General features: G+C 37.4%; 2 protein-coding genes across 2 annotated transcripts in view; one reads left to right on the forward strand and one right to left on the reverse strand.

Annotated features, from left to right (window-relative positions):
* dctn2 (dynactin 2 (p50)) overlaps positions 1–17,691 on the reverse strand; it is a 29,366-nt gene extending 11,675 nt beyond the window's left edge. Inside the window, exons 1-7 of the mRNA XM_056237601.1 lie at positions 17,531–17,691; positions 16,166–16,234; positions 12,338–12,434; positions 10,440–10,501; positions 10,261–10,359; positions 9,317–9,477; positions 7,365–7,515 (exon numbers count right to left, since the gene is read on the reverse strand). Of these exons, the coding sequence (XP_056093576.1) occupies positions 7,365–7,515; positions 9,317–9,477; positions 10,261–10,359; positions 10,440–10,501; positions 12,338–12,434; positions 16,166–16,234; positions 17,531–17,566 (675 nt within the window). The 5' untranslated portion in view covers positions 17,567–17,691. The remainder of the gene's footprint in view (positions 1–7,364; positions 7,516–9,316; positions 9,478–10,260; positions 10,360–10,439; positions 10,502–12,337; positions 12,435–16,165; positions 16,235–17,530) is intronic.
* A 693-nt stretch (positions 17,692–18,384) lies between these two features.
* kif5ab (kinesin family member 5A, b) overlaps positions 18,385–25,000 on the forward strand; it is a 76,019-nt gene continuing 69,403 nt past the window's right edge. The window contains exon 1 of the mRNA XM_056237577.1: positions 18,385–18,548. Coding sequence (XP_056093552.1) covers positions 18,414–18,548 — 135 coding nt within the window. The 5' untranslated portion in view covers positions 18,385–18,413. The remainder of the gene's footprint in view (positions 18,549–25,000) is intronic.

The following is a 25,000-nucleotide window of genomic DNA, read 5'->3' on the forward strand; positions in this document are numbered from 1 at the left end:
TCTGGATCATTTGTAGAGGTTTAGTTGCACATGATGGAAGTCCAGCCAGAAGAGCATTGCAGTAATCAAGCCTAGAAATGACCAGGGCCTGGACGAGAAGTTGAGTTGCATGCTCAGTTAGGAAAGGCCTGATCTTCCTGATGTTGTGCAGTGCAAACCTGCAAGATCGAGCTGTCTTTGTAATGTGGTCTGTGAAGGTCAGCTGATCATCAAAGATTACTCCAAGATTTCTGACCGACCTTGATGGGGTGATTGAGGATGAATCTAGCTGGATAGTGAGGTCGTGCTGTAGAGACGGATTGGCAGGGAGGACGAGAAGCTCAGTCTTTGCCAGGTTGAGCTGCAGGTGATGTTCCTTCATCCATGCCGAGATGTCCGCCCATAAACACAAATTTATGTCTAAATACCCGTCTCGGCAAGTGTTCTCTCGGTTATATCATAAGTGAACAGCTGAGAACGAAAGAAACCGAATGTTTGTCAGTTGTTTCGGTCGGAGCAGTCGGTCTTAAAGTGACAGTGGCCTAAAATTCCCACTGTTGTCTGTGACATTAATGTTAATAAAACAGCAAAATACAGCTTTAACAAAGAAGAAACTATTTAATTTCTACAGTGAACAAAGTGTTATTTTACATTTATGCTTAATTATTAATTTCTGTACCTGAATACTACTGTTAGACTGTAACTTTGTTAGTATTCATCTCTGCCTGTAATTGTGTATTTGTTGTTCTTTAATTACTGACTGTTCACTTGTTTTTAATAATGTGTGAACGTTATCAGTCAGGCTAGTAATTTTTGATGTGGTATCGAAGAACTTCAAGTGAGCTTTAAAGTAATAAATGAAAAGCAACCCCATATATATATACCGTATTTTCCGGACTATAAGTCGCACTTTTTTTCATACCTTGGCTGGTCCTGCGACTTATAGTCAGGTGCGACTTATATATCAAAATTACCAAGATTTACTCGTCACAGGATCGCTGACGGCCCCAGATTATTATTTGCGAGTTTTTGATGTATTTGTGGTATGACGTGAATGCATCATTTGCCGAAATTGGGGGTGACATTACCGTCTACAGCCACGAGAGAGCGCTCTATGCGCTCTAGACTACAGCTAGTTTTACCGCTGAAAAAATTAACTGAAAACAACTGATATTAACTGAAATATTAGACTGAACGCAAACAAAATGCCCCCAAAAAGAAAATCATATTCTGCAGATTACAAACTGCAGGTAATAAAATATGCAGCCGAAAACGGTAATCGAGCAGCAGAAAGAAAGTTTGGAGTGAATGAGAAACTTGTGAGGGACTGGCGAAAAGCAGAGGTTACTCTAACTGAAATGAAGAAAACAAAGAAAGCTAATCGCGGGCTGAAAGCAAGATGGCCAGAGCAGGAGGAACGAGTCCGCAGATGGGTGCTTGAACAACGCGCTGCCGGGAGAGGCTTGTCAACGGTGCAGTTGCGTCTCCACGCCCTGGTAGTTGCTAAGGAGATGAATATACTGTTGATGTGTTACGTTAACAACATACCGGACACATATTCAGCCTGTTGTTCTTTGTGCTATTGTGTGTAGCTGAATAACTTAAATGCCTTCTGTTTTAATGAATTAAAGTCTGTTTAAATAACTTTTTCTTGGTCTTGGATTTTGTTAAATAAATTTCTAAATAAATGCGACTTATAGTCCAGTGCGACTTATATATGTTTTTTTCCTCGTCATGACGCATTTTTGGGCTGATGCGACTTATACTCCGGAGCGACTTATAGTCCGAAAAATACGGTATATATATATATATATACACTCACCGGCCACTTTATTAGGTACCCCATGCTAGTAACGGGTTGGACCCCCTTTTGCCTTCAGAACTGCCTCAATTCTTCGTGGCATAGATTCAACAAGGTGCTGGAAGCATTCCTCAGGGAGTTTGGTCCATATTGACATGATGGCATCACACAGTTGCCGCAGATTTGTCGGCTGCACATCCATGATGCGAATCTCCCGTTCCACCACATCCCAAAGATGCTCTATTGGGTTGAGATCTGGTGACTGTGGAGGCCATTTTAGTACAGTGAACTCATTGTCATGTTCAAGAAACCAATTTGAAATGATTAGAGCTTTGTGACATGGTGGAAGTAGCCATCAGAGGATGGGTACATGGTGGCCATAAAGGGATGGACATGGTCAGAAACAATGCTCAGGTAGGCCGTGGCATTTAAACGATGCCCAATTGGCACTAAGGGGCCTAAAGTGTGCCAGGAAAACATCCCCCACAACATTACACCACCACCACCAGCCTGCACAGTGGTAACAAGGCATGATGGTTCCATGTTCTCATTCTGTTTACGCCAAATTCTGACTCTAACATCTGAATGTCTCAACAGAAATCGAGACTCATCAGACCAGGCAACATTTTTCCAGTCTTCAACTGTTCAATTTTGGTGAGCTCTTGCAAATTGTAGCCTCTTTTTCCTATTTGTAGTGGAGATGAGTGGTACCCGGTGGAGTCTTCTGCTGTTGTAGCCCATCCGCCTCAAGGTTGTGCGTGTTGTGGCTTCACAAATGCTTTGCTGCATACCTCGGTTGTAACGAGTGGTTATTTCAGTCACTGTTGCCCTTCTATCAGCTCGAACCAGTCTGGCCATTCTCCTCTGACCTCTGGCATCAACAAGGCATTTCCGCCCACAGAACTGCCGCTCACTGGATGTTTTTTCTTTTTCGGACCATTCTCTGTAAACCCTAGAGATGGTTGTGCGTGAAAATCCCAGTAGATTAGCAGTTTCTGAAATACTCAGACCAGCCCTTCTGGCACCAACAATCATGCCACGTTCAAAGTCACTCAAATCACCTTTCTTCCCCATACTGATGCTCGGTTTGAACTGCAGGAGATTGTCTTGACCATGTCTACATGCCTAAATGCACTGAGTTGCCGCCATGTGATTGGCTGCTTAGAAATTAAGTGTTAACGAGCAGTTGGATAGGTGTACCTAATAAAGTGGCCGGTGAGTGTATATATATATATATATATATATATTTAGGGCCCAAGCCCAAAGGGCGAAGGCCCTATTGTTTTCCTTAGGATTATTTATTATTATTATTATTCTTATTATTTTTCTGCTACCTTTTGGACACTTTTGGAGGCCTTAACATGCTCAAAAACTCCTGAAACTTTGCACACTGGTCAGAACCCGCGGCCATCAGGGCCGGGCTGAAGATGGTACCCGGGCGTGGCAGGGGGGCTCGACAGCGCCCCCTGGAACGGGGTCCGAAAACATGGTCCATAAATCAAACACGCTTGCATGTAATAATATGAAACTCGGTACACATGTAGATCTCCTCGTTTCAAATATACTTCACACTCTTACTTTTTACCCCAGCCCAACAGGAAGTCGGCTATTTAGGGTTGTTGGTAAAACACACGCAATGGAATGTGAAATACTCCTCCTAGAGAATTCAAACAAACGGCACGAAACTCGGTCAGCATGAAGTCAAGACATTGAGGATGAAAGTTTGCGAGGGGATTTTTGATATCTCGAACGGTTTGGCCGTGGCGAGGAAACAAAATTATGGCGAGAAACGTGAAACAGGAAGTGTGTCATAACTACTGCATACATTAACTGATCTTGATGAAACTTCACCAGTGTGTTCGTTGTAAGAGCCCGATCACATGGATGTGACTATTGTGAGTCAAAGTTATAGCGCCACCAACTGGCAGAAGGAAGTGTGTCACTTCCTAAATGCTTTGAAATCACCCTCTTATTTTTACCCGATTTGCTTCAAACTTCACTACTATAATGTAAACACACGGCAGATGTAGACCTGTGAATGGATTCTTGATATCTTAGATACTGTTGTCGTGGCAACGCATCAAACTTTAATATTCTTTTTTTATGCTTTTGAGACTCTTAGCATGCCTGAAATTGCTTAAAATTGCATGAAACTCGACAGACACATCTCATTTATTAGCCAGTAGACATGTGCAAAGTTTCAGAAACGGGCGTGTTGAGGGCTCAGTAGCGCCACCTTTTGTCAAAAGTGGGGGGATTAATTTTATCTACAGTAATAAAAATCGGTATGTGTATTGTTCTCCTCCAGCCAGACAAGTTTCTAATTTACACTCAATAGCTCCAACCAACAGGAAGTCAGATATTTTGGTTTGAAAATTGTCATTTTATGTCTCTCTCTCTCTCTGAGCCTACGTCTCTGTGTGTGTGTGTGTCTGTGAGTGTGGGGAGGGGGAGGGGGGCTAGATTAACCATTTGACTGCTGTGTTGTTTGGCCTGCATTAAAAAAGAAAATAAATGTCTTACGCCTTGTATTTTTTAAATAAGTTGTATTAATAAGTAAAGGCATATAACCAGTTGAATTGTAGTGCATTGAAAATAGTTTTATATAATTAGTTTATTAATTAAATTAACTTGGTCCATAAACTTCGTCAGAAAATTTGGTCCATAAATCAAACACACTTGCATGTAATATTATGAAACTCGGTATATAGATCTCATCGGGCCAAACAACTTTAAGCCAGCCCAACAGGAAGTGGGCTATTTTTGTCTTAATGTGGATGTTTTGCAAAACCAGGCTCTACATTTTTACCCACTCCTCTTAAGTGGTTTATTTTATTCCCACCAAACTTTTTCAACATGATGAAAATACATTAAAGAAGCATAATTGTGAATATCTATTGAATATCTCTAATTGTTTTGCTATGGCGAGGGATTAAAATCATGTAAAAAAAAAATAAACACTAAAAGCCTCATATCTTCTAAAAATTTAATTATACACCATTTATTTCTAGATAAAATTATACAAATATCACAACTAAACCCATTTTATTCTTGTTTTCAATTTAAGAGTAATGTACAAGTTTAAAAACAGCCAGGATGCACTATTCAGTTAAAAAAATAAATATATCAAATAATACATAGGGCTATACTGCCCTCTTGTGTTCAAAATCAGGTAGGCCTATTGTATTTAAATATATTAGGTAGCCTATGTGACTCCGAGAATATTTTCTCACCGGTTATTTGACGTGTAAAACGTGTTAAATCGCTAAGTTAAAAGTGAAAGTAAAGTAAGGACGTCCGCACGGACATTTATAGTGGTGGCGCTCACAGTGCGCTCGAATGAATTTCTATGGAAGTAGAAATGAAAAAACATTCGCTCTGTTTTGCTCGCTCGTCGCCATGGACGCGCACCGTTATGAATTCCAGTGCAGCCGCATACTTTTTAGTGTCACTAAAATTAGCGCCATATCGGGGACCGATTGCTTCCGGTTTTCAGGGAAAAGACAACAACAAAAGAGTAAATGACAGATTCGCTTATATAGGCGCTTTTACACAAAATATTCCGTCATAATTTTTCCAGTCAGCTCTTCACTCTCGTGATTAATGAATTTTGACTCCTGTTGCTGATCTTTGCTGCAACTTTCGTTCTGCTCACAATTTAGTAAGCAAATACGTTCAAGTTTTAATTGTAGTGACTAAATGATTTTATTATACACACACCAAATTGACGGTGGGGGGCCATGGTATATTTAAATCTGCCAATTGTAATATCTGCTGGGCACCCCTAGTCTAGTCTTATTAAATGTATGCTTCATCTTTCATTTTTAATTTGTAAATTTGATCAATAAATTCAATTATTTAGAATAATAAGACACTATATGGCTGTTACTCTAGGTAGGGGTGATCAAATTAAATCGTTTACACTGAAAAATAACAATGCATTAAATAATGTGAGATTGTTTTAAATATGAGTTGGAAAGAATGATACTTTTAAACATAACACTAAACCGTCATTAGGTGTCGCCAGGCGACCGTCTTAATGAGTGAGTCATTGATTCATTCGTTCAAATGATTCGTTCGAACGACTGAGTCATTCATGAATGAGACAATACATGTTTATGGATTGGTCATTGAATCTTTGAGTCAATCGATTCGTTCAAAATGCTGAATCATTGTGTCTCTTACAGCGACAAGAGTTTAACCCTTGTTCAAGTTTAAGGCCTTGTCTTTTTGGATATATATCTTTTTTTTAAATTCCAAAATATGCATACAACCCATATATTTTAAATGTATCGTTTGCTTTAAATTAAATTAAGATTGTATGTTTGGTAATTTAACCTGAGATGAATGTGCTATATTTCAGATCAATATATTTGTTTTCCTTAAAATTTGAACTAACACTAACTTTATTCTCATCTGAATTATAAATAACTTATTCCTGTATAAAATAAAAACACATTAGAATTTTCTTTTTTAATCAATGTAGAATGTGTAATTGAAAAATAAACAGATTAGGGCTCTGAGGACAATAAATGAAAATCAATGCGATATGGTGAATGTCCAAAAGATGGCTCCCACAGACTGTTTTAAATGGGGTTGGATAAATATTTTTTGCTTTTAGACAGTGTGTGCGTGTGATTTTAGTTGGGTGACAGTTGTAGGTTACAGTTTGACAAGAGTTTATAGTTTGACAAAAGCACTTTGTTGTGTTTTATTGCGAGTGTACACAAATATAAGTAAACACTTTGCAGTTTGAATGATGTCCTCTATGAACAAAATGACGGAGTATGTTTTTATGTGTAACAGTTCAATCGCACCCGCACCCGCACCCGCACCTCACCCACACACACACACAGACACACAGACACACACACACACACACACACACACACACACACACACACACACACACACACACACACATATTGAAACCTGAGTGAAGTACAAAGCCCATAATGAAGAATAGTTTAGCATCCAAATACATCGCAAATGTTGAAACAGTTTGATTCTAATGAGAGAGTTACGTGAGCCAAACACCACCTACTTTCACTTTCGCTTTCAATTATTTCGGTTATTTCTTAATTATAGTTTTTTTTTATTCTTGTTCTGTTCTGAATATCATTAAATTTAAAGAATTGCTTGTGTAATATTTTGAGTGTATCATCAAAACAGATTAATTCTCTCGGTTTAGTGATTCCCTAGTTATTTTTTTATTGTTTTCATTGTTCTAATCCGGTAAGGCAAGTGATATATATATATATATATATATATATTTTTTTTTATATATATATATATATAATTTATATATATATATATATATATATATATATATATATATATATATATATATATAAATATAGCTGCGAGCAGCGATGAAGGGCCAAAGCCGGCGGCACCGCCACCCCGGTGCCTTTAGGTAACTAAAGGAACCGGGGTTGCGGTGCCACCGGCTTGGGCCCGTAATCGCTGCTCGCAGCTATATTTTTTTTTTTTTTTTTGCTGATCCGAAAAATGATCCTATCCGTGGCTCAAAAACCGAACCGTGAGTTTTGTGATGTACGCCGGATGTTATCTGAAGCCGTACCTTGGCAGATTCAGTGAACTTCTCTTGCTCTGGTCGGCTGTGAAGCTCGTAGAGAATCACTCCATCCGGGCCTTTGGGTGGCGCTGTCTTCCCCTCTCCTCCTGAACCGGTCCTGACGCCCCGCGCCACTTCCAGCTGAGTCAACAACCGCCTGCGCGAGAGGAACAGAGAAGAAGAGATGCTTCACACACACATAAGAGCAGGAAACTCCGATATGATACATCATCATGTTCTGTGTTGTATTTGTTGCTCAGGATGTGTTAGAACCATAGACTGTAAAAACAAACATGGACGTAGTGTCCGTGACGTTGATGATGTTCATTTTTGAAGCCCAAAGTGGGCGGGGTCGTCCGTCGCCATATTGGCCGCGCGTCACTCCCGGATAAACGAACATGTGCAGCGAGGCGGATTAGCTGAGGTGACGTGACGCTAACACACAGCAGACAAACGGCTAGCAGTGACATCAGCGGCAATCCACCTGTCACTCAAGTGGCCACGCCCTTAATTCTGCAGAACGTTAAGGCTTAATATAACTTAAACGGACAAGTTATAAAAAAATTCACCCCCCTCACAGCCGTCATGAAGAGCAAAATTAGCTATATAGACCAAAACCACTTTTTGCACCAGGCTGTAAACATGTTTTTTTCTGCTGTAAAGTTGGGCATTTTAACATGCGGGTCTATGGGAGTGAGTCTCTTTTGCAGCCGGCCTCTAGTGGCCAGTGGAGGAACTGCAGTTTAACTCACTTCAGTGTTGATTCGAGAGAGAAACGGGAACGTTGCCGTCTGGTTAGAACAGGCTTATCCATCTTTTCGATGCCACGGACCCCCAGATATGATCATCTTTATGCGAGGGGCCACCAGGGCCGGCCTGTGGCATAGGCCGAATACGTATAGGCGCCAAAATGAGAGATTTTTTTTTTTTACTAATTGTATTTTAATACTATTAATTCAAAATATTACCAAATAAAGCAAAAACCCAGACTCATCAACAATTATTATTATAAATGATTTTCATTTCTATTAAGTTTCACTATTATTATTATGTATTTTTCTAATTATTTATTTATTTTCATGTAATTTATTTATTTAAACAAATTTGTTTAATCTTATTTTATGATTCCCCCACACACACACACACACAGATTTTATTACACTGTTTTTCTCTTTTCCAGGAGCCCAGTTTGAAAACCCGTCATCTTTTTTTGATGAACTTATTCAAATCAGTCTTATTTTTCCAACTCAAATTAGATTGTAAAAAGTTAGAACCAGTCTTGAAAAAAAAAAATGAGATGATTAATTTTTAAAAGGGGTAGTTGATTATGATTTCACTTTTCTAGCTGTAGTTAGTGTGTAATGTTGCTGTTTGAGCATAAACAACATCTGCAAAGTTACACCGCTCAAAGTTCAAAGCAAAGGGAGATATTTACTTTTACAGAAATGGCTTTTTAAGGACTACAACAAACGGCTGGTAGAACTACACGAGCTTCCTCCCGGGTTAGTGACATCACAGACCCAAAAATGTACATAAACCCCGCCCCCGGGAACGCGATTTATAGATTATCATGACAGAAAATGCTAATCAATGACTTGAAGATAGTTAACTAAACATCAGCTACATAAATTCATCAACTAACCATTCAGAGAAGTCTTGTTGCTTCTACATGTCGTCACTTCTTGAGTCTCTCCATCATTGTCTGACTTTGGTTTGAACATAAAAGGCTGAACAGTTTCTGACATTTTAGTGTGTGTCTGTAAGCTGCTAAGAACGAGCTGTTGAAGCTCCGCCCCCTGTGCCGGGAGCAGCAGCTCATTTGCATTTAAAGTGACACACAAAACAACGCGTTTTTGCTCACCCTAAAAAAGAGGGAATTTTAACATGCTATAAAAAATGATCTGTGGGGTATTTTTAGCTCAAACTAAAGTCTAAAGGCCACAGAAGTCTCGACTCACTTGGCAAGAGCTCCGTCAGGGTCGGTGAGGTTGATGTGGGCGTTGGGTCCGAGCAGAGAGTCCAGATGAGCAGAAACCAGCTGCTGTTTGAGCTGCGCCGCTTGCTGAGCCAAAGCCACCGGAGTCAAGCGCTCCTCAGCACTGCTCTCTTTAGTGGTGACCTGCGGGGACACACACACACACACACACACGTGTCACACAAGCTGTCTGTCAGCAGCACTGCTATCTTCAGGGGCGGAAACAAAGCGAATAACAAAAATCATGTAATTAAATTATCTTTTCTATGGAATATTTCAGATGGTGATTCATCTTTTTTTGATGAACTATAAGCAGGGGTCAGTTGCATAAACTTAGCCACTATGTTAAGACTGGTTTGACCAACTAGCAGTTAAAATCAGTCTTATTTTTCCAATTCAAATTAGATTGTAAAAAGTTATAACCAGTCTTGGGAAGAATATAAAAAATGAGATTTTTAACGTCACAGTAAAACATGTTAGTAAAACATAGTCACCATAAAAATCAAAATTGACACTTTATATCTTTTCTATGGAATAATGCAGATGGTGATATGAGAACTCATGTTTCATGTTTCAATAAAAACTAAAACTTGAAATGAAAATGAATTAAACCTAAATAGCAATATAAAAAATATATATATATATATATAAAATTAAAATCCAATTCAAAACTAGAATAAAACTAAAATAACTGATATAGTTTCCGATATAAAGAACCAACTTGAATAATTGTGAATACCTGTAATTATTATTATAAATGATTATTATTTATTAATTTTTTCATTTCTATTAAATTCCACTATTATAGTCGTTTTCTACTTATTTATAGTCATGTCATTTTTTTTTTAATTTAATCAAATTTCATGTGAATATTGCAGATGGTGAGACTAGAGTGTATGAGGGCGAGAGCCGATGTTCAGTCCTGACCTGAATACGCTCCACATCTTGGCAGAGCTCGTGGATCTCGTTCACCAGCCGCTGGTACTTCTGCTGGGGAGTCTCCTTCACGCCACAGCCCTCCGCTAACTGCAGGGCAAGAGAGAGGGAATCAGAGCAAACGCAGAGGGACTCCATTAACGGGTCAGGAAGAGGTTCGAGTCACTCACCAGCTCGTACTCTCCGGACTCGTAGCCCACCCTGCTGTTCTTACTGATGCGGTCCGAGAAATCTGCACCAATCACACCAGGGTTACTCCAGTACCAGTCTAATAGTTATTAATAGTGTGAATTATAACTTACTTAATCTTTCTTTCTACCTAATCTTTCTTTCTTTTTTCTTTCTTTTTTCTATCAATATTTCTTTTTCATTCTCGTTCTTTCTTTCTTTTTCTACCTAATTTTTCTTTCCTTCTTTCTTTTTGCTATCTCTTACTTTCTTTTTTTCTTTCTAACATTTCTTTCTTCATAATATTTCTTTCTTTTTTCTATCTATCTATCTTTCTTTTTCATTTTCTTTCTTTCTACCTAATTTTTCTTTCTTTCTTCTAGCTATCTTTCTTTCTTTCTTTTTTTCTTTCTAACAGTTCTTTCTAACCTATCTATCTTTCTTTCTAACTATTCTCTTTCTTTCTAACTATTCTCTCTTTCTTTCTTTCTAACCTATATATCTTTCTTTCTAACTATTCTCTTTTTTCTTTTTAACCTATATATCTTTCTTTTTAACCTATATATCTTTCTTTCTAACCTATATATCTTTCTTTCTAACCTATATATCTTTCTTTCTAACTATTCTCTCTTTCTTTCTTTTTAACCTATATATCTTTCTTTTTAACCTATATATCTTTCTTTCTAACCTATATATCTTTCTTTCTAACCTATATATCTTTCTTCCTTTCTAAATAATCTTTCTACCTAATCTTTCTTTCTACTTAATCTTTCTTTCTTTTTCTTTTTCTATTTATTATATTATATATGTATATCGTATGTATAATTACGAGAATACTTAATTGGTTGAAGTGATTACACAATATTGAGAACATATAATATTGAAAGAACAGTGTTTTTTGCTAAAAAAATCAACTTAAAATATTACAGTGTAGCTTTAAGTTTTGGTCATTTTGTTGTGTGTTTTTGTCATTTTTATTATTTTTTGATTAATTTTTATTTATTTTAGTACATCAAGTTAAACTACATTAAAATGAGAAATGGTGCATTGGCAACTAGCTGATTTAAATATATTTGGTGATAATCCAGCTTTTAATGTTGTTTATATGTGTCTATGTGGTGTTTTTAATATGCTTTAAGACAAACCATGTGTAAGTTCATAAGTCGACAGCATTGCTGAGTATTTCCTCCTTAAAACTGCAGTGAACCAAAGACAGTCTCAAAAACACGGTTTGAAATCGCTGGTGTTTCTGACGTCACAAACAACCTTGTAACCAATCAGATCAACGTGTGATCGTCAACCAGTGGATCTCTGAGCTGAGTGAGTGAATGGAGGCGGGGCTCATTTGCATATTCATAGAACCGCGGATACTAAATGAGGCGAGGGTGTCGAGTTACATTCAAGATATTTTAAGGCATGAATAATTTTTTTCCAAGAAAAAAAATGTTTAAATATTTAATTTTGGTGATCAAAGATGAGTTAAGGAATAAAATTATTGACTACAAGGGGACTTCAAACACTAATTCATTTCTTGGATTTCAAATTTCAAGTAACATTTTTTTAATGGTTTTTGTTTACTATACTAAAGTAAAACATTAGTCAGACACAAGCAAAACCAGATACAGTTTCTCTGACTGAATTTACACATCTGTAAACTATATTATTGATCAAATCCTTACGTTCAAAGATCAAATTATAAACTAACCATCTTTATTGAAACACCGTTTAGAAGCAAAGACGGGTTTTTTGAGTCTGCATTCATTATAACAGCTTGAATTTGACCAGTGACATTTAAAGTGTACATTTAAACATTCACAAGAGTGTAACAAATGAGAACAACAACAAACATAAAGATAAACTGTGTTTTGTGAGAATTGCGTGAAGAAGTCGCTGTACTCACCCAAACCCTTGGTGCTGACGTGTTTGTCTTTGAACTTGTCGTACGCGGCGTTGGGATTGACGACGATCCGCTCCACGCTGTCGCTGCACAGCTCCTCCTGTGAGACGAGTCATCAACCAATCACACGAGAAACGCATGCAGCTGATCATAAAGGAGACGCTTCTGAAGCTCTGATTGGCTGAATCTTTGAGGCAGCTAAGCCCCTCCCACAGAAGGGGCGTGGCTGATTGAAATGTTGATTTTAAGAGTGCGTGTCGCGATCACACAGGGCGTTTGTGCAGCTCAACTGATTTAATTCACTCAAACAGAAACACGTGACTCGTAGACCATCATGCATCAGTGCGTGCACAACTTATCCTCTCAAACACACACACACACACACACAATCTGACAGGAAGAGATTCAAGCCGACGGTGTTTAATAAGCTCCAGAATCATCTAAAATACTGCAGCAAACTGAAAACATCTATGCTTGACTGCAAAGCTGTTTAGTGTGTTACTAGGGTGCTTTCTATGGCTCATTCCCTTCTTTAAATGTACATTTAATTTAGTAAAAACTACTAAAAGTTGATTATGAAAGAAAACTATGAAGCTGAAACGTCTTTAAGTTGGAGAAACATGAACACACACTTCCACAGACTGATGAATGCAAGCGTACGGTGAACTCACACAGTATTGGACACTTTTCTGTTTTAATTGGCTGGGAATGTCAGAACGAAGGGCATTTTCACCATCATTTAAAGCACATATGTTGCATATAAAGACTTTTCATTTCTGGAGAGACGAGGACATGACGGAGAACCAGAGATGATGCAGGACCTTTACGAATCTCACGAACCGACTGAATAATTTTGCTTCCACATTTTACATTGTAATTTTCCTGTCAAATGTTTAACCCTTTAACTGTCACCCCCCTTTTTGAGAATCAATGTGAAAAAAAAAAATGCACTGTCCAAACTTAAATGTTTGTAATCCAAGAGTGCATTAGAATATAGACCTATGTAAAGTATGAAAAAGTTATGGAAGTTTAGATTTACTGTTAATCAAATATTAAAATATTAAGCAGCACAACTGTTTCCAGGATTGATAATAAATCATCATATTAGAGTGATTTCTGAAGGATCATGTGACACTGAAGACTGGAGTAATGATGCTGAAAATTCAGCTTTTAATATTTCACAATATTACTGTTTTTTCTGTATTTTTAATCAAATAAACGCAGGCTTGATGAGTATAAGAGACTTATTTCATAAACATTTTTTATTTTACATAAAATATATATTTTACTATAAAATTACTATAAAGTCGAAGCCATATATCTAAAAAAGTTGTGTTCCAAATTTGATTTTGATATTTTGTTCTGTACCAAAAATATCCACCAAATTCCATTGAAATATTTTTTGATGCATTTTTTGCATCAAATTAATAAATTTCTGTCCAAATATCACTTCTATCACAAAATAGCCACCAAATATGGAACCTTAAGACTCAGACCTATCCGAAGATATCTTATATCATGATAATATAGTAGTTAAAATAAATTTTTAAATATGAAACCTGACGACGCCCACTGGGGGAGGAGCCAGCTAAAAGAATTTAACGTACCATTTCCATGGTAACACAATGTCCGATTTCAAAATGGTTTTCACAGGATACATTTTTGAGTTTCTACGCTTTCAAATAATAACTAATATATGATAATTAAAACAAGTGATGGTTAAGGCGGTGACAGTTAAGGGATTAAAGAGATCTATATGCATCACAGCTAATACTAGTCTGCACTTTACACCGAGCATTAATGTGATTAATGCAATAATTAATGCAAAGGCCAAATGCGTGTGGAGTTCACAGATGCACATGCACAGATCGCGATCTAATTGGTTTAGAAGAGTCACTGGGTGTTAAAGGGGAATCAGAAACTCTTACCAGCTCCTTGGGTCCCCAAAGACAGTTAGAGCAAAAGAGAAAGAGAAAAACAGAAGAGAGTGAGGAAGAGAAAGAGAGAGAAAGATATTAATGTAGTTATCATATGACATGCACAACAGGAGCTGAAGGGAAGGGAGAACAGAGCGCTGTGTTGTGAGTATCACTGGATTGCTTGTTTATTTCATCAGTCTTGACTAGAGCTGCAGGGCTCGTTCCTACAACCGATACTGAATAACAACTGTGCATTTCTTCATCTGATCATCTTATGAACACAAAACTGCTCTCAGGTCAGTGTGTAATGTTATCTCCCCCTGCTAAGAAGAGTTTTACACAAGAGCAAATGCTGAAAGCACTCAAACACATGAGACAGTCTACGGAAACGAGCATGTCAAACATTAGTCGTGTTGATCTGGGAAGAGAGCAGATGTTAGACTCGATTCAGGAATAAGAAGGATGAGGGAATCAGTGCATCCAGATCAGAGTTACACACACACACACACACACAGAGAGAGAGAGAGAGAGGCTAAAGGAAGAAGGGCTGCACAATTCATCAAAATAAACCGTAATCGCAAATCACAAAGACTCCGATTAAAAAAATAAAAAATCAGGCTTTACTTTATTTGTGTATTTATGTACTTACCGTAGTAATAATAGTAAATTATGCATAATTACATGCAACTGACCCTCAACCAAACCCTAATCCTATAACCCTATAGTAAGTGCATGTAGTTGCTTAATATTACTCAGTACTTAAATGTACAGGTGAAACTCGAAAAATTTGAATATCGTGCAAAAGTTTAATTATTTCAGTAATTCAACTTAAAAGGTGAAACTAATATATTATATAGACTCATTACATCCAAAGTGAGATATTTGAAGCCTTTATTTGTTATAAGTTTACAGCTTATGAAAACCCCAAATTCAAAATTAGAATATTGTGAAAAGGTTTTCATAGAGTTTTTATTTGGTATAATATTAATAACACTAATTATATATTAAATTATATTTTTATAATTGGTATTTTATATTCATATTGATATATAATCAAATTGTGCAGACCTTTAAAATAAGCACAGCAAACTTTTTTAAATCACACACAAAAAAATTCTCAAAAAATTTGCAAATTCGATTTTTTTCCCTTACAAATTGTGCAGCCCTAGAAGTAATGTGTTATTTATATAACACTTTTAAAGCCGCAACGCGCTAAATGTTTTATATACAATATAAGATCATATTCTATAAGCAGGAAGTTAGCGAAACACACACACACACACACACATAACTTCTGTCAAACTGTCAAATTTACCACCATTTGTTCCTTAAAATACACTTAAACGTCACTCCACACTTTCTCAGGAAGTTAGTTTTAGTTCTAGCATTAAGTTTACAAATTTAAGTTAAAAACTCTGAATACATGAGCCATATTCTATAAGCAAAGTGATAATATTACAGGAGTAACCCAGTCATTGAGTCATCGAGATTATTCATTATAATTGAATAACTATATATAGCAGGTTACAACCTGTAACACACTTTTACCAACTCACACCTTTATCATAATGTAATAAGCCCACCGTATACACACACACACACACACACACAGGCAAACTAGTTATAAGAACCTGTTCTCAGTTAAAATAAGAGAAAATAATAAACACCCCATTTCTAATTGTGCGACTTTCCCTGATTAGAAAATAGGCGAAAGGCGGGAAGATTTCAACCCATGCATTTACTGCATTAGAGAAACATGACGTCTTACTTGCACAAACTAGCATCCGGAGCGGGTCGAACAGTGATGGTGGGTTAGTGAACGGGGAGGGAAAGTAGAGTTAGCTCTAATGTGAGTCACTGCACACAGAACAGCTCATCTCACACACACACACACACACACACAGATACTCACCGACTCAAACTGCGCCTGGTCATCCTCGGGAAGATCACTCGTCTCATAGACGTCAGGCTCGTTGGAGGCCTGTGAGGAAATTATGTCATTTTAATAATTATGTCATTGTCACTTCAGTAATATAATGTGTCAAAGGCACATCCTCGAGTGAGTGAGTGTGTGTGTGTGTGTATACACTCATAAAACTTTACTATTTTAATGTTTTTGAAAGACGTCTCTTATACTCATCAAGCCTGCATTTATTTGATCAAAAATACAGAAAAAAAACAGTAATATTGTGCAATATAATTCAAATTTTAAATAATAATTTTCTATTTTAATATTATTTTAAATATAGTTCATTTCAATGATCGAAGCTGTGATCAAAGATTTCTATTTTAAATAAAAACTGTTCTTTAACTATTTATTGATCAATAACTCCTGAAAAAAGTATCAAAGGTTATAAAAAAATATTAAGCAGCACAACTGTTGATAATAAATAACATTGATAATAAATCAGCATATTAGAGTGATTTCTGAAGGATCATGTGACACTGAAGCCTGGAGTAATGATGCTGAAAATTCAGCTTTGAATATTTCACAATATTACTGTTTTTTTCTGTTTTTTTAATTGAATAAACACAGACTTGATGAGCATAAGAGACTTTTTTCATAAGCATAAAAAATAGTATTGTTTCTAAACTTTTGACCGGTACTGTACCGTGACACACAAACTTTATATACATTTAATTTACATTTAATATGCCAAAAAAGACACAGAATGAAAATATTTATGGATGTAATTTTAAAGACTGAAGGGACGAATGTAAAAACCTGTAAATGAAAACCCATCTTAATTGAGCACCATAGACTTACAGTAATGCTAATGTAAACAACACAGACTGGCATATAAGCATAATAAAAGACTACAATAACATGACATATTAAAATATTGACATTATAATACAGCAATCTTACATCTGGCCAACGCCCTTAACATCTTAACATCTTTTTCTTACAACCTAACGTTACCTACAAAATAAAGGTGAGCAACAGCCCCTTTACACAACATATAAGCAACAGAGATTGCTGGAAAATCAATCATTTAAGCGATATTTATAAACTCTGTCTGTTATGTTTAACAAGCATCAGTCGCAAACATAACACACCTCTAAACAATCTGAAAATTCAGGAATGTCAAATAACTCCATTACTGTAAAAACATCTTGTCTGTCTTATATTTACTATTGACACTTAATGAGTCTGAAAATGTGAATTTATATATGAATGTTTCGCTCCGAATCACCTCAGAGCGTTAGCCTCGGCTAATGCTAATGCTAATGTACCGCACTGTTATTGTTGATATGGACTGAATGAATCACTTACGATGCCCGGCAGGTTGGCATACTTCGGGTCGGCCATTGCAGCGCGTTGTGTAAAAGCAGTTTAATATGAATTTATATGCGGTGTGTGTTTCTTTACTGCAGTTTGAAAGGAGAAATACACGGCCGAATGATGCGGATGACGCGCGAGCGCACACAGGACACAACGACAGCTATGATGTCACTCACTCACACAAACAAAACCTCGCGCAATCTCGCGAGGATTTAATTTCAAGCCCTTTAATTCGTTATAATTTACTTGTATACCCTGCGTTATGTATTATTTCAAAGTGTTTATGGAATTTATATTATTCTCTCTTTCTATTTATGCAACTTGTATTTATTGTGTTTGTGTTGAACAATGATAATGCCTGTTTTTTTTTGTTGTTTTTTTAATAAAGGTTAATATATCAGGGTTTATAAAGTCTTTATAAGCCATCAAGTGTATACATATACATTTCTTTGTGCTGTCTGAAAGTAGTTATTGACTCAAATAAATGTGAGTTGTCGTGTTGACAGCACAAGCCCCGCCCCCTGTCAAATAGCGACCAATCAGAGAGTCGCTGTACCACGCGCGTGTGTCTCCGTATCCTGCAGCATCACTGCACATCTGCAGCACTAATTACACTCACAAACACAACCTCGAGAGAGCGATGCACAGAAAACACTCCACTATTGTGCGTTTGGTCTGATGTTTTAACGACGGATTGTATTTGCCCAATGTTTTGATGCGCATTCTGGGCGCGCGCTTCATCAAACGGATTATTCATCCTGATTATTTCGCCTGTCGGTGAACGCTATTGCTCTCCACAGGACTGTGGGCATTAGATCTGAAGAAACAGAGACACACGGTCTGCATCTAGGCTTCAGTCCAGCATCATCACAGGATGGCTGATGATAATATCAGCGCAGAATGCAACATCAGGGTGTTGTGTCGTTTCAGACCCCTGAATCAGTCCGAAACCCACCGTGGAGACAAATACATCCCCACATTTCAAGGAGATGACACTGTTATCATCGGGGTAAGTTTATGCAAGTTCTCCTCTTCAGATTTTATAAATAGCCAGATGTTTATTGGCGCAGGTGGATCACAGTCCAGATTCATTTTCAAAGTTTCTTTTTCACACTCCTCCAGAAGATGGTGATGTTAATTTTTAATGAAATCTCACTAGTGCATACTGATGATCTGATTAATTCGGATTTGTGTCGTATGCACATATTTATGCATGTATTTATAAATATCTATACACACAATATACACACACACTCACACACACACACACACACACACACAGACAGACAGACAGACAGACAGACATACTCGCGCACGCACACACACACACACACACAGACACACTCTCTCTATCTCTCTCTCACACACACACACGCCAGCTTCACTGCTGATAAAATCCAGTGATCTCCATCTCCAAGAGCCATGATGGGAAGGCAGTCTGAAATAAAGTTAGCTGTAATTCTGACTCTTGGTTTGACAGAAAACCTGTTTGTGGGTAAGTTGCACCAATGAGGATTAAGATAACTTGTATTAAATCAAGGTTTATCTACTAATTCAGTTGCTTCAATCTACAGCCGTGTCTTGCTCAGCTTATGCAAACCTCTGGCTTTAGCTTCACGATAAACTCGTGACAGTAATCCTGTTGGACCAGAACTTTAGAGTTAACTTTAATTCTAGACCTATAGCCTAAATCAATTAAAGTGGCTCTCAACGCTAAACTCAATAATTCCCAGCAAACATTTGGACGTGTAATGACCGTTGAAAAGACGTCCGTCCGACACGTCCCGTCATGGTTGAAAAATAGTTCCAAAATGAAAGTTGAACCGACGTCTTTGACGTCATCTGGCCGTGAATTCCACGTCTCTTTTGGCCGTGAATTCCACGTCTCTTCAGCGCGTCCCTGGACGTCTAAATGCGTCGTCATTTGTGTGTTTAAATGTGTTGCTGCATAATTTAAGTGTATATAAGCCTGCATTTAAAATAATCACACACATATTGTGTAACATCGTGAAAGGCAATCAAGTCTTGAAGTTTACACATCTTGACAAAGGTTCTAAAAAGGTCCAAAATTGGTCTAGTCAGACCTGACCGTCAATAAAACGTTTTAATCACGTGTACATCACAAACAAGAACACATTATTTGTGGACATATGAAAAAAAGAAGCATGTTCTGATTTAGCACATTTTATTGATCTTGAACAGCCAAAATGTATCTTAATATTTTTTCAATGTTTAACATTTGTTAACCAAACTAAAATACCAATTACAAAATACTGAATTATTATATAAAGGGATAGTTCACCCAAAAATGAAAATTCAATGAAGAAAGGTATACAGGTTTGAAACATGAGGTTGAGTAAATGATGACAATTTTCATTTTTGGGGAAACTATCCGTTTAAAAACACATTGTTTGGCTCAGTTTTTGTATCCACCAGCTGTTCCTGGAGCGTGTTTCAGGTGTTCTGCCATTGCTGCATCAATTTCAGAGTCTGTAGCATTTGGGCTCCACCTCTTCACAGCATCTAAGGGAAGATAATATATATATATTTAAATAAATAAAATTATTATTAAATTAAAATTTGAGGTAAATGATATGCACTTATTTTCAAAATACTTGTTATGGTCTACAGCTAAATTAAAAAAAAACATGGAACAAGATGAATGAATCATGAATGACACATTAGAAAAAGGTAATCAACATGCATTACATTTTATTTTATTGTATAAAATATGTTCTGCTTTTATTTTTAAAGCAGTTACTGAAAACATACATGTTAAAATCCAGCTAAACATTTCATTCCATTTCAGATAATTTACTTTCTGAAAGAAACTCTCAAAAGGCTACATTAATAAGTTACAGTAATGACTGTAAACAATATACTTGGTATAACGTTACCGTTGTTGTATACGTTCAAAGTTACTTTTAGCCTACTGGCTAATTTTAGCCAAACTCAGTAAATTTCAGTTGACAATGTGGGCATAATTTCTTTCGGTTCATTCATGTCACACAAGTAAAACTCAAGCACGTTAATCTAATACAAAATGTACTTACCCAACAGTAGATTTTTAATAATAATATCGACACAACTCCCTCCTCTCCTCGTGGTTGTTCAAAGTTCCAGAATCTATGGGGAGAACGCGTTAACATCTCGCGAGATAATCCCATCGCATGATTTTGTAATATCGCGAGACCTTTTGTTACTACATCTTGGCAGCACAGTTTATGGTTTGGGCAGAGGGTTTGGGTAATTACATCCAACTCAGACATAAATGGTGACCGGGTATATTTCTGTTTTACATGTATATACATTCCATAAAAAAATAACAACGAATACATCAGGTACAACAGGTTAAAATAATGACTAAAATGCAGTGGCTTTGCATTTGCAATCACTTGACTATACTGTGCATTTTGTGATTATAATTTATAAAAACAAGATAAAGTAAATATATATTCATTTGTATATAAATCGTATAAAGAATTATAAATCCTGATAATTTTTTTCTGTCTTGCTAGACTAGACGTGCAAAAGACGTCAGTGGACGTTATTATTCACACACAGCCTGACTAGACGTGTAAAGGACGCCAGTGGACGTCTTCTTCACAACCTCTTAAAAACTTCATGGGCAACTACATTAATTATTGCAGTATTAACCATGCGAGGATTAAGCGCAGCTTTTGCATATTTAACAAGGATTTCATAGAGGGTCATGATGGACTATAAATGCACGTGTAAAAGACGTCGCCAGGTGACGTCCTCTCACCCGATACACTAAACATAACTACACGAGCTAAAAGTTAAAATAACAATTATACATGCAACTGTAGACATGTACAAATGTATCTGAATGCATTTTTAGGAAATGTTCTGTGTTACATTTTTTACCGATTTATGACGTCCTGGCCGCAACTATTTTTGGCCAGGGACACGACGTTGCCGTCGGACCAATGTTTGCTGGGTTACTGGTGCTAAAATGGCCACAGCAGACGAGAGTTGATGGAATACACTGAAGGTTGAAAAACAGTGAAGCTCCTCTGGGAGTGCAGTGAACGCTCTCTCACACACACGCACACACACACACACACTGATCTCCTGAACGCTCTCACACACACACACACACACACACTGATCTCCTGAACTCTGAACGCTCTCACACACACACTGATCTCCTGAACGCTCTCACACACATCTCCTGAACGCTCTCACACACATCTCCTGAACGCTCTCACACACACACACTGATCTCCTGAACGCTCTCACACACACACACTGATCTGCTGAACGCTCTCACACACACACACTGATCTGCTGAACGCTCTCACACACACACACACTGATCTCCTGGTCAGGAATATAACACTCCTAACGGCTCCCGGAGCTGCAACAGCACAAATACATCAGATTAAAGATAGTGTGTTGAAAAATAAGTGTATGTCTGAGCGTGCCAGTGGTGTGTGTGTGTGTGTGTGTGTGTGTGTGAGAGAGAGAGTGCGCAAGTGTGTTTGTATGGCGTTATTGCAATTCGCGATTGCACTGAACACGTTTTTAAGTGCAGGCATATTCTCTGAGCGAGGCAGCGAGCAGAGAGAGAATTCTTACAAGAGAAGTGTATCTGAGAGCACGTGCCCAGTTCCCGCGCGCGAGCAGAGAGATTCACGCTCGGCACATCATATTCCGCGCGCGAGCAGAGAGATTCACGCTCGGCACATCATATTCCGCGCGCGAGCAGAGAGATTCACGCTCGGCACATCATATTCCGCGCGCGAGCAGAGAGATTCACGCTCGGCACATCATATTCCGCGCGCGAGCAGAGAGATTCACGCTCGCGCATAATATTAATGTACTTTCGCGCTACAATAATGCGCTCTCGACATTGGACAGGATAATAACGCCATAGAAAACAGCGTATAAATCATACTAAGTAATGTTTTTTGAAAATGTAAAAATGCAGAAAGGTTTGTGTGATGGGCAGGTTTAGGGGTAGGGGCAGTGTAAGGGGACAGAATATACAGTTTGTACAGTATAAAAACCATTACGCCTATGTAGAGTCCCCACAAAGATGTGTGTGCCTGTTTGTGTGAAAGAGAGTGTGTGTGAGAGAGTGCAAGTGTGTTTTTGTGAGTGTTTGTTTGTGTGTGTCTGTGTGTCAGTGATGGTTCATTTTTGTTGTAAAAAAAAGTTATTAATTTAGTTCATTTATATACAGTATATATATATATATATATATATATATATATATATAGCCGCTCTGGAGAAAACCGTGATGTCATCGTCCAGCTCATTTCAGTTCTCATATAATGGTGTCAATGCAGGAGATCAATAATATTGCTGAATAGGCTCCTAATGTTGTTTTGGCGTCTCCTACAATAGTTTTACATGCATCCAATGAAAATCACGTTAATGTCCTCATAATCTCCACGGCAGCTTCAGCTTTTCTCTCAGTGTCTGAAACGCTTCGATCGAAGATTCAGTCTCTCTAAGCCCCGCCTCTCAGAGCTGCTCTGCTGTGATTGGCCAGAAAGCAAACGCTCATTATCATATCTGAATCTCAGCTCTTGATCGCAGTCAGTGGTGTAGTGCAGGGTATACGCAGGTATACGGCGTATACCCACTTCTTTTTCCGTCGGCATTGCGTATACCCACTTCTAAATCCCCTCTGATGAGCATCATTTAGTTGCTAATCCAATCTCGTGAATAAAAAAACACCCAGTCAGGGTCGTACCCATCATTAAGGTCCCCGAGGTCCTGACCTCAGTCGTTTTTTTTGAGTGTAGCCTATATATAATGAAAGTTGTGAAATAATTCCCTAATATTAGGCCTAACTCTAATTTGGTGACCGATTAATTAAAATGACCGACAGAAATAATCAGTTTGATCAAAGACAGTGGAAATTATAAGCTCAATTTAACAACACAAGCACCATATTAAATATATTGCCATTATTATTCTATATATATGTGTATAACGTTACCTTGAATGTTTTCGACTTTTCACTGTTTGTATCACTCCGCTTGTCTGTGTTTGCACAGCTTGCATCATTAAGCCAGAAGGCGGCGACAAGTGACTGTCTTTATGAGTGAGCAATTGAACCATTAATTAAATGAACAGATTAGTCCAACTGGATTCTCATGTTTAAGAATCTGATCAAATACTTCATGCTTTTAAAGCTACTGTTGTCCATTTTTTTGGCCATCAAAACACCTTAAAATGCTCATGTTGAGATCAAGAAAATCAAAATTTAATCAATACTAATGCAAGACAAAATAAAAAAAATATTGGGGGCATAAATTAGGAGTATACCTACTTCTCCGGGCACCACTACATCACTGATCGCAGTGATACGAACAGTAAGATGGCGTGGGTTTTACCGTATCAATCTCAGAAAACAGCGTCTTCTCGACACGAACCGAACTCTTCCAGTCTCAGATACACTAGTGTTAGAGGGCGGAGCTAAGAGATGCTGCTCAGCCAATCAAGACCAGAGGCGGGCATTATGCTAATTAGTTACAAACCTATTTATGAGACTGAATTACTGACGACTCATTTCAGGCATTTCAGAACCGATTCTTTCTTTTAAGAGAAAATAATTAAATTTTTCTGCACTTTGATCTTTGTAACTTTGCAGGCCTTTTACATTCACAAACAGCTTTATTACACTCTACATGAAAGAAAATATCATAATAGGGGGACTTTTTGTTGTGTTAACCTAATGTAGGCATCAAAATCAGTCAATTTAGATGTTTCCAATTTTTATTTTCAGAGTAAATTGGCGATATATTTTGGTTTCTCTGTCTTGAACTCCTTTTTCCTTTTGAAAATGCCTCACTGAATAATTAATTAAACCTCAAATGTTCCAATATCAAGAGTCTTGAGCCAAATAGATTCGATGTAAGAATCTCAGCAACACAATACAACAACATTTTTTTTTTTGCTAGTCTATAAAGCTGAAATCAGAGACCATTTTAGAGGATATTTTTGTGGCTTCATATATACTCCTAAAAGCCGTGCAATGCTGCAACCCAGATTAGAGCTCCTGTTTTTGCCGTGTGGCAAACGCTGAACTCAGCAAAAACCTGTTTAAAAACGCCCTATAAACCTATATTGTTGATAGTGGCATGAACTACTCACTTATTGTTGAATTTGTAGCTTGATGTAAGTTCCACACACAGAGACAGACATCAAAAAAACACTTTCTGTTCAGTAAACCTGACTGAATTCAGATGATGTAAAGAGGAGCTATTATATATATTATACTATTATATATATTATACTATTATATATATTATACTTTTTCTCCACGTTCATCTGTGTTTAGTGTGTGTAATGTTGCTGTTTGAGCATTAAAGAGCTCCAGTTATTCTCTATATCAGTGTCAGTGTTTCTGAACTCCTGAAACGCCTCCATTGTAGTCTTGAGTTTCTTCCAGGAACGAACACGTCACAATATTCCTCATTATAA

This window comes from Rhinichthys klamathensis, unplaced genomic scaffold (assembly GCF_029890125.1).
Source record: "Rhinichthys klamathensis goyatoka isolate OS25496 unplaced genomic scaffold, OSU_Roscu_1.1 h1tg000488l_1, whole genome shotgun sequence".
Lineage (NCBI taxonomy): Eukaryota > Metazoa > Chordata > Actinopteri > Cypriniformes > Leuciscidae > Rhinichthys > Rhinichthys klamathensis.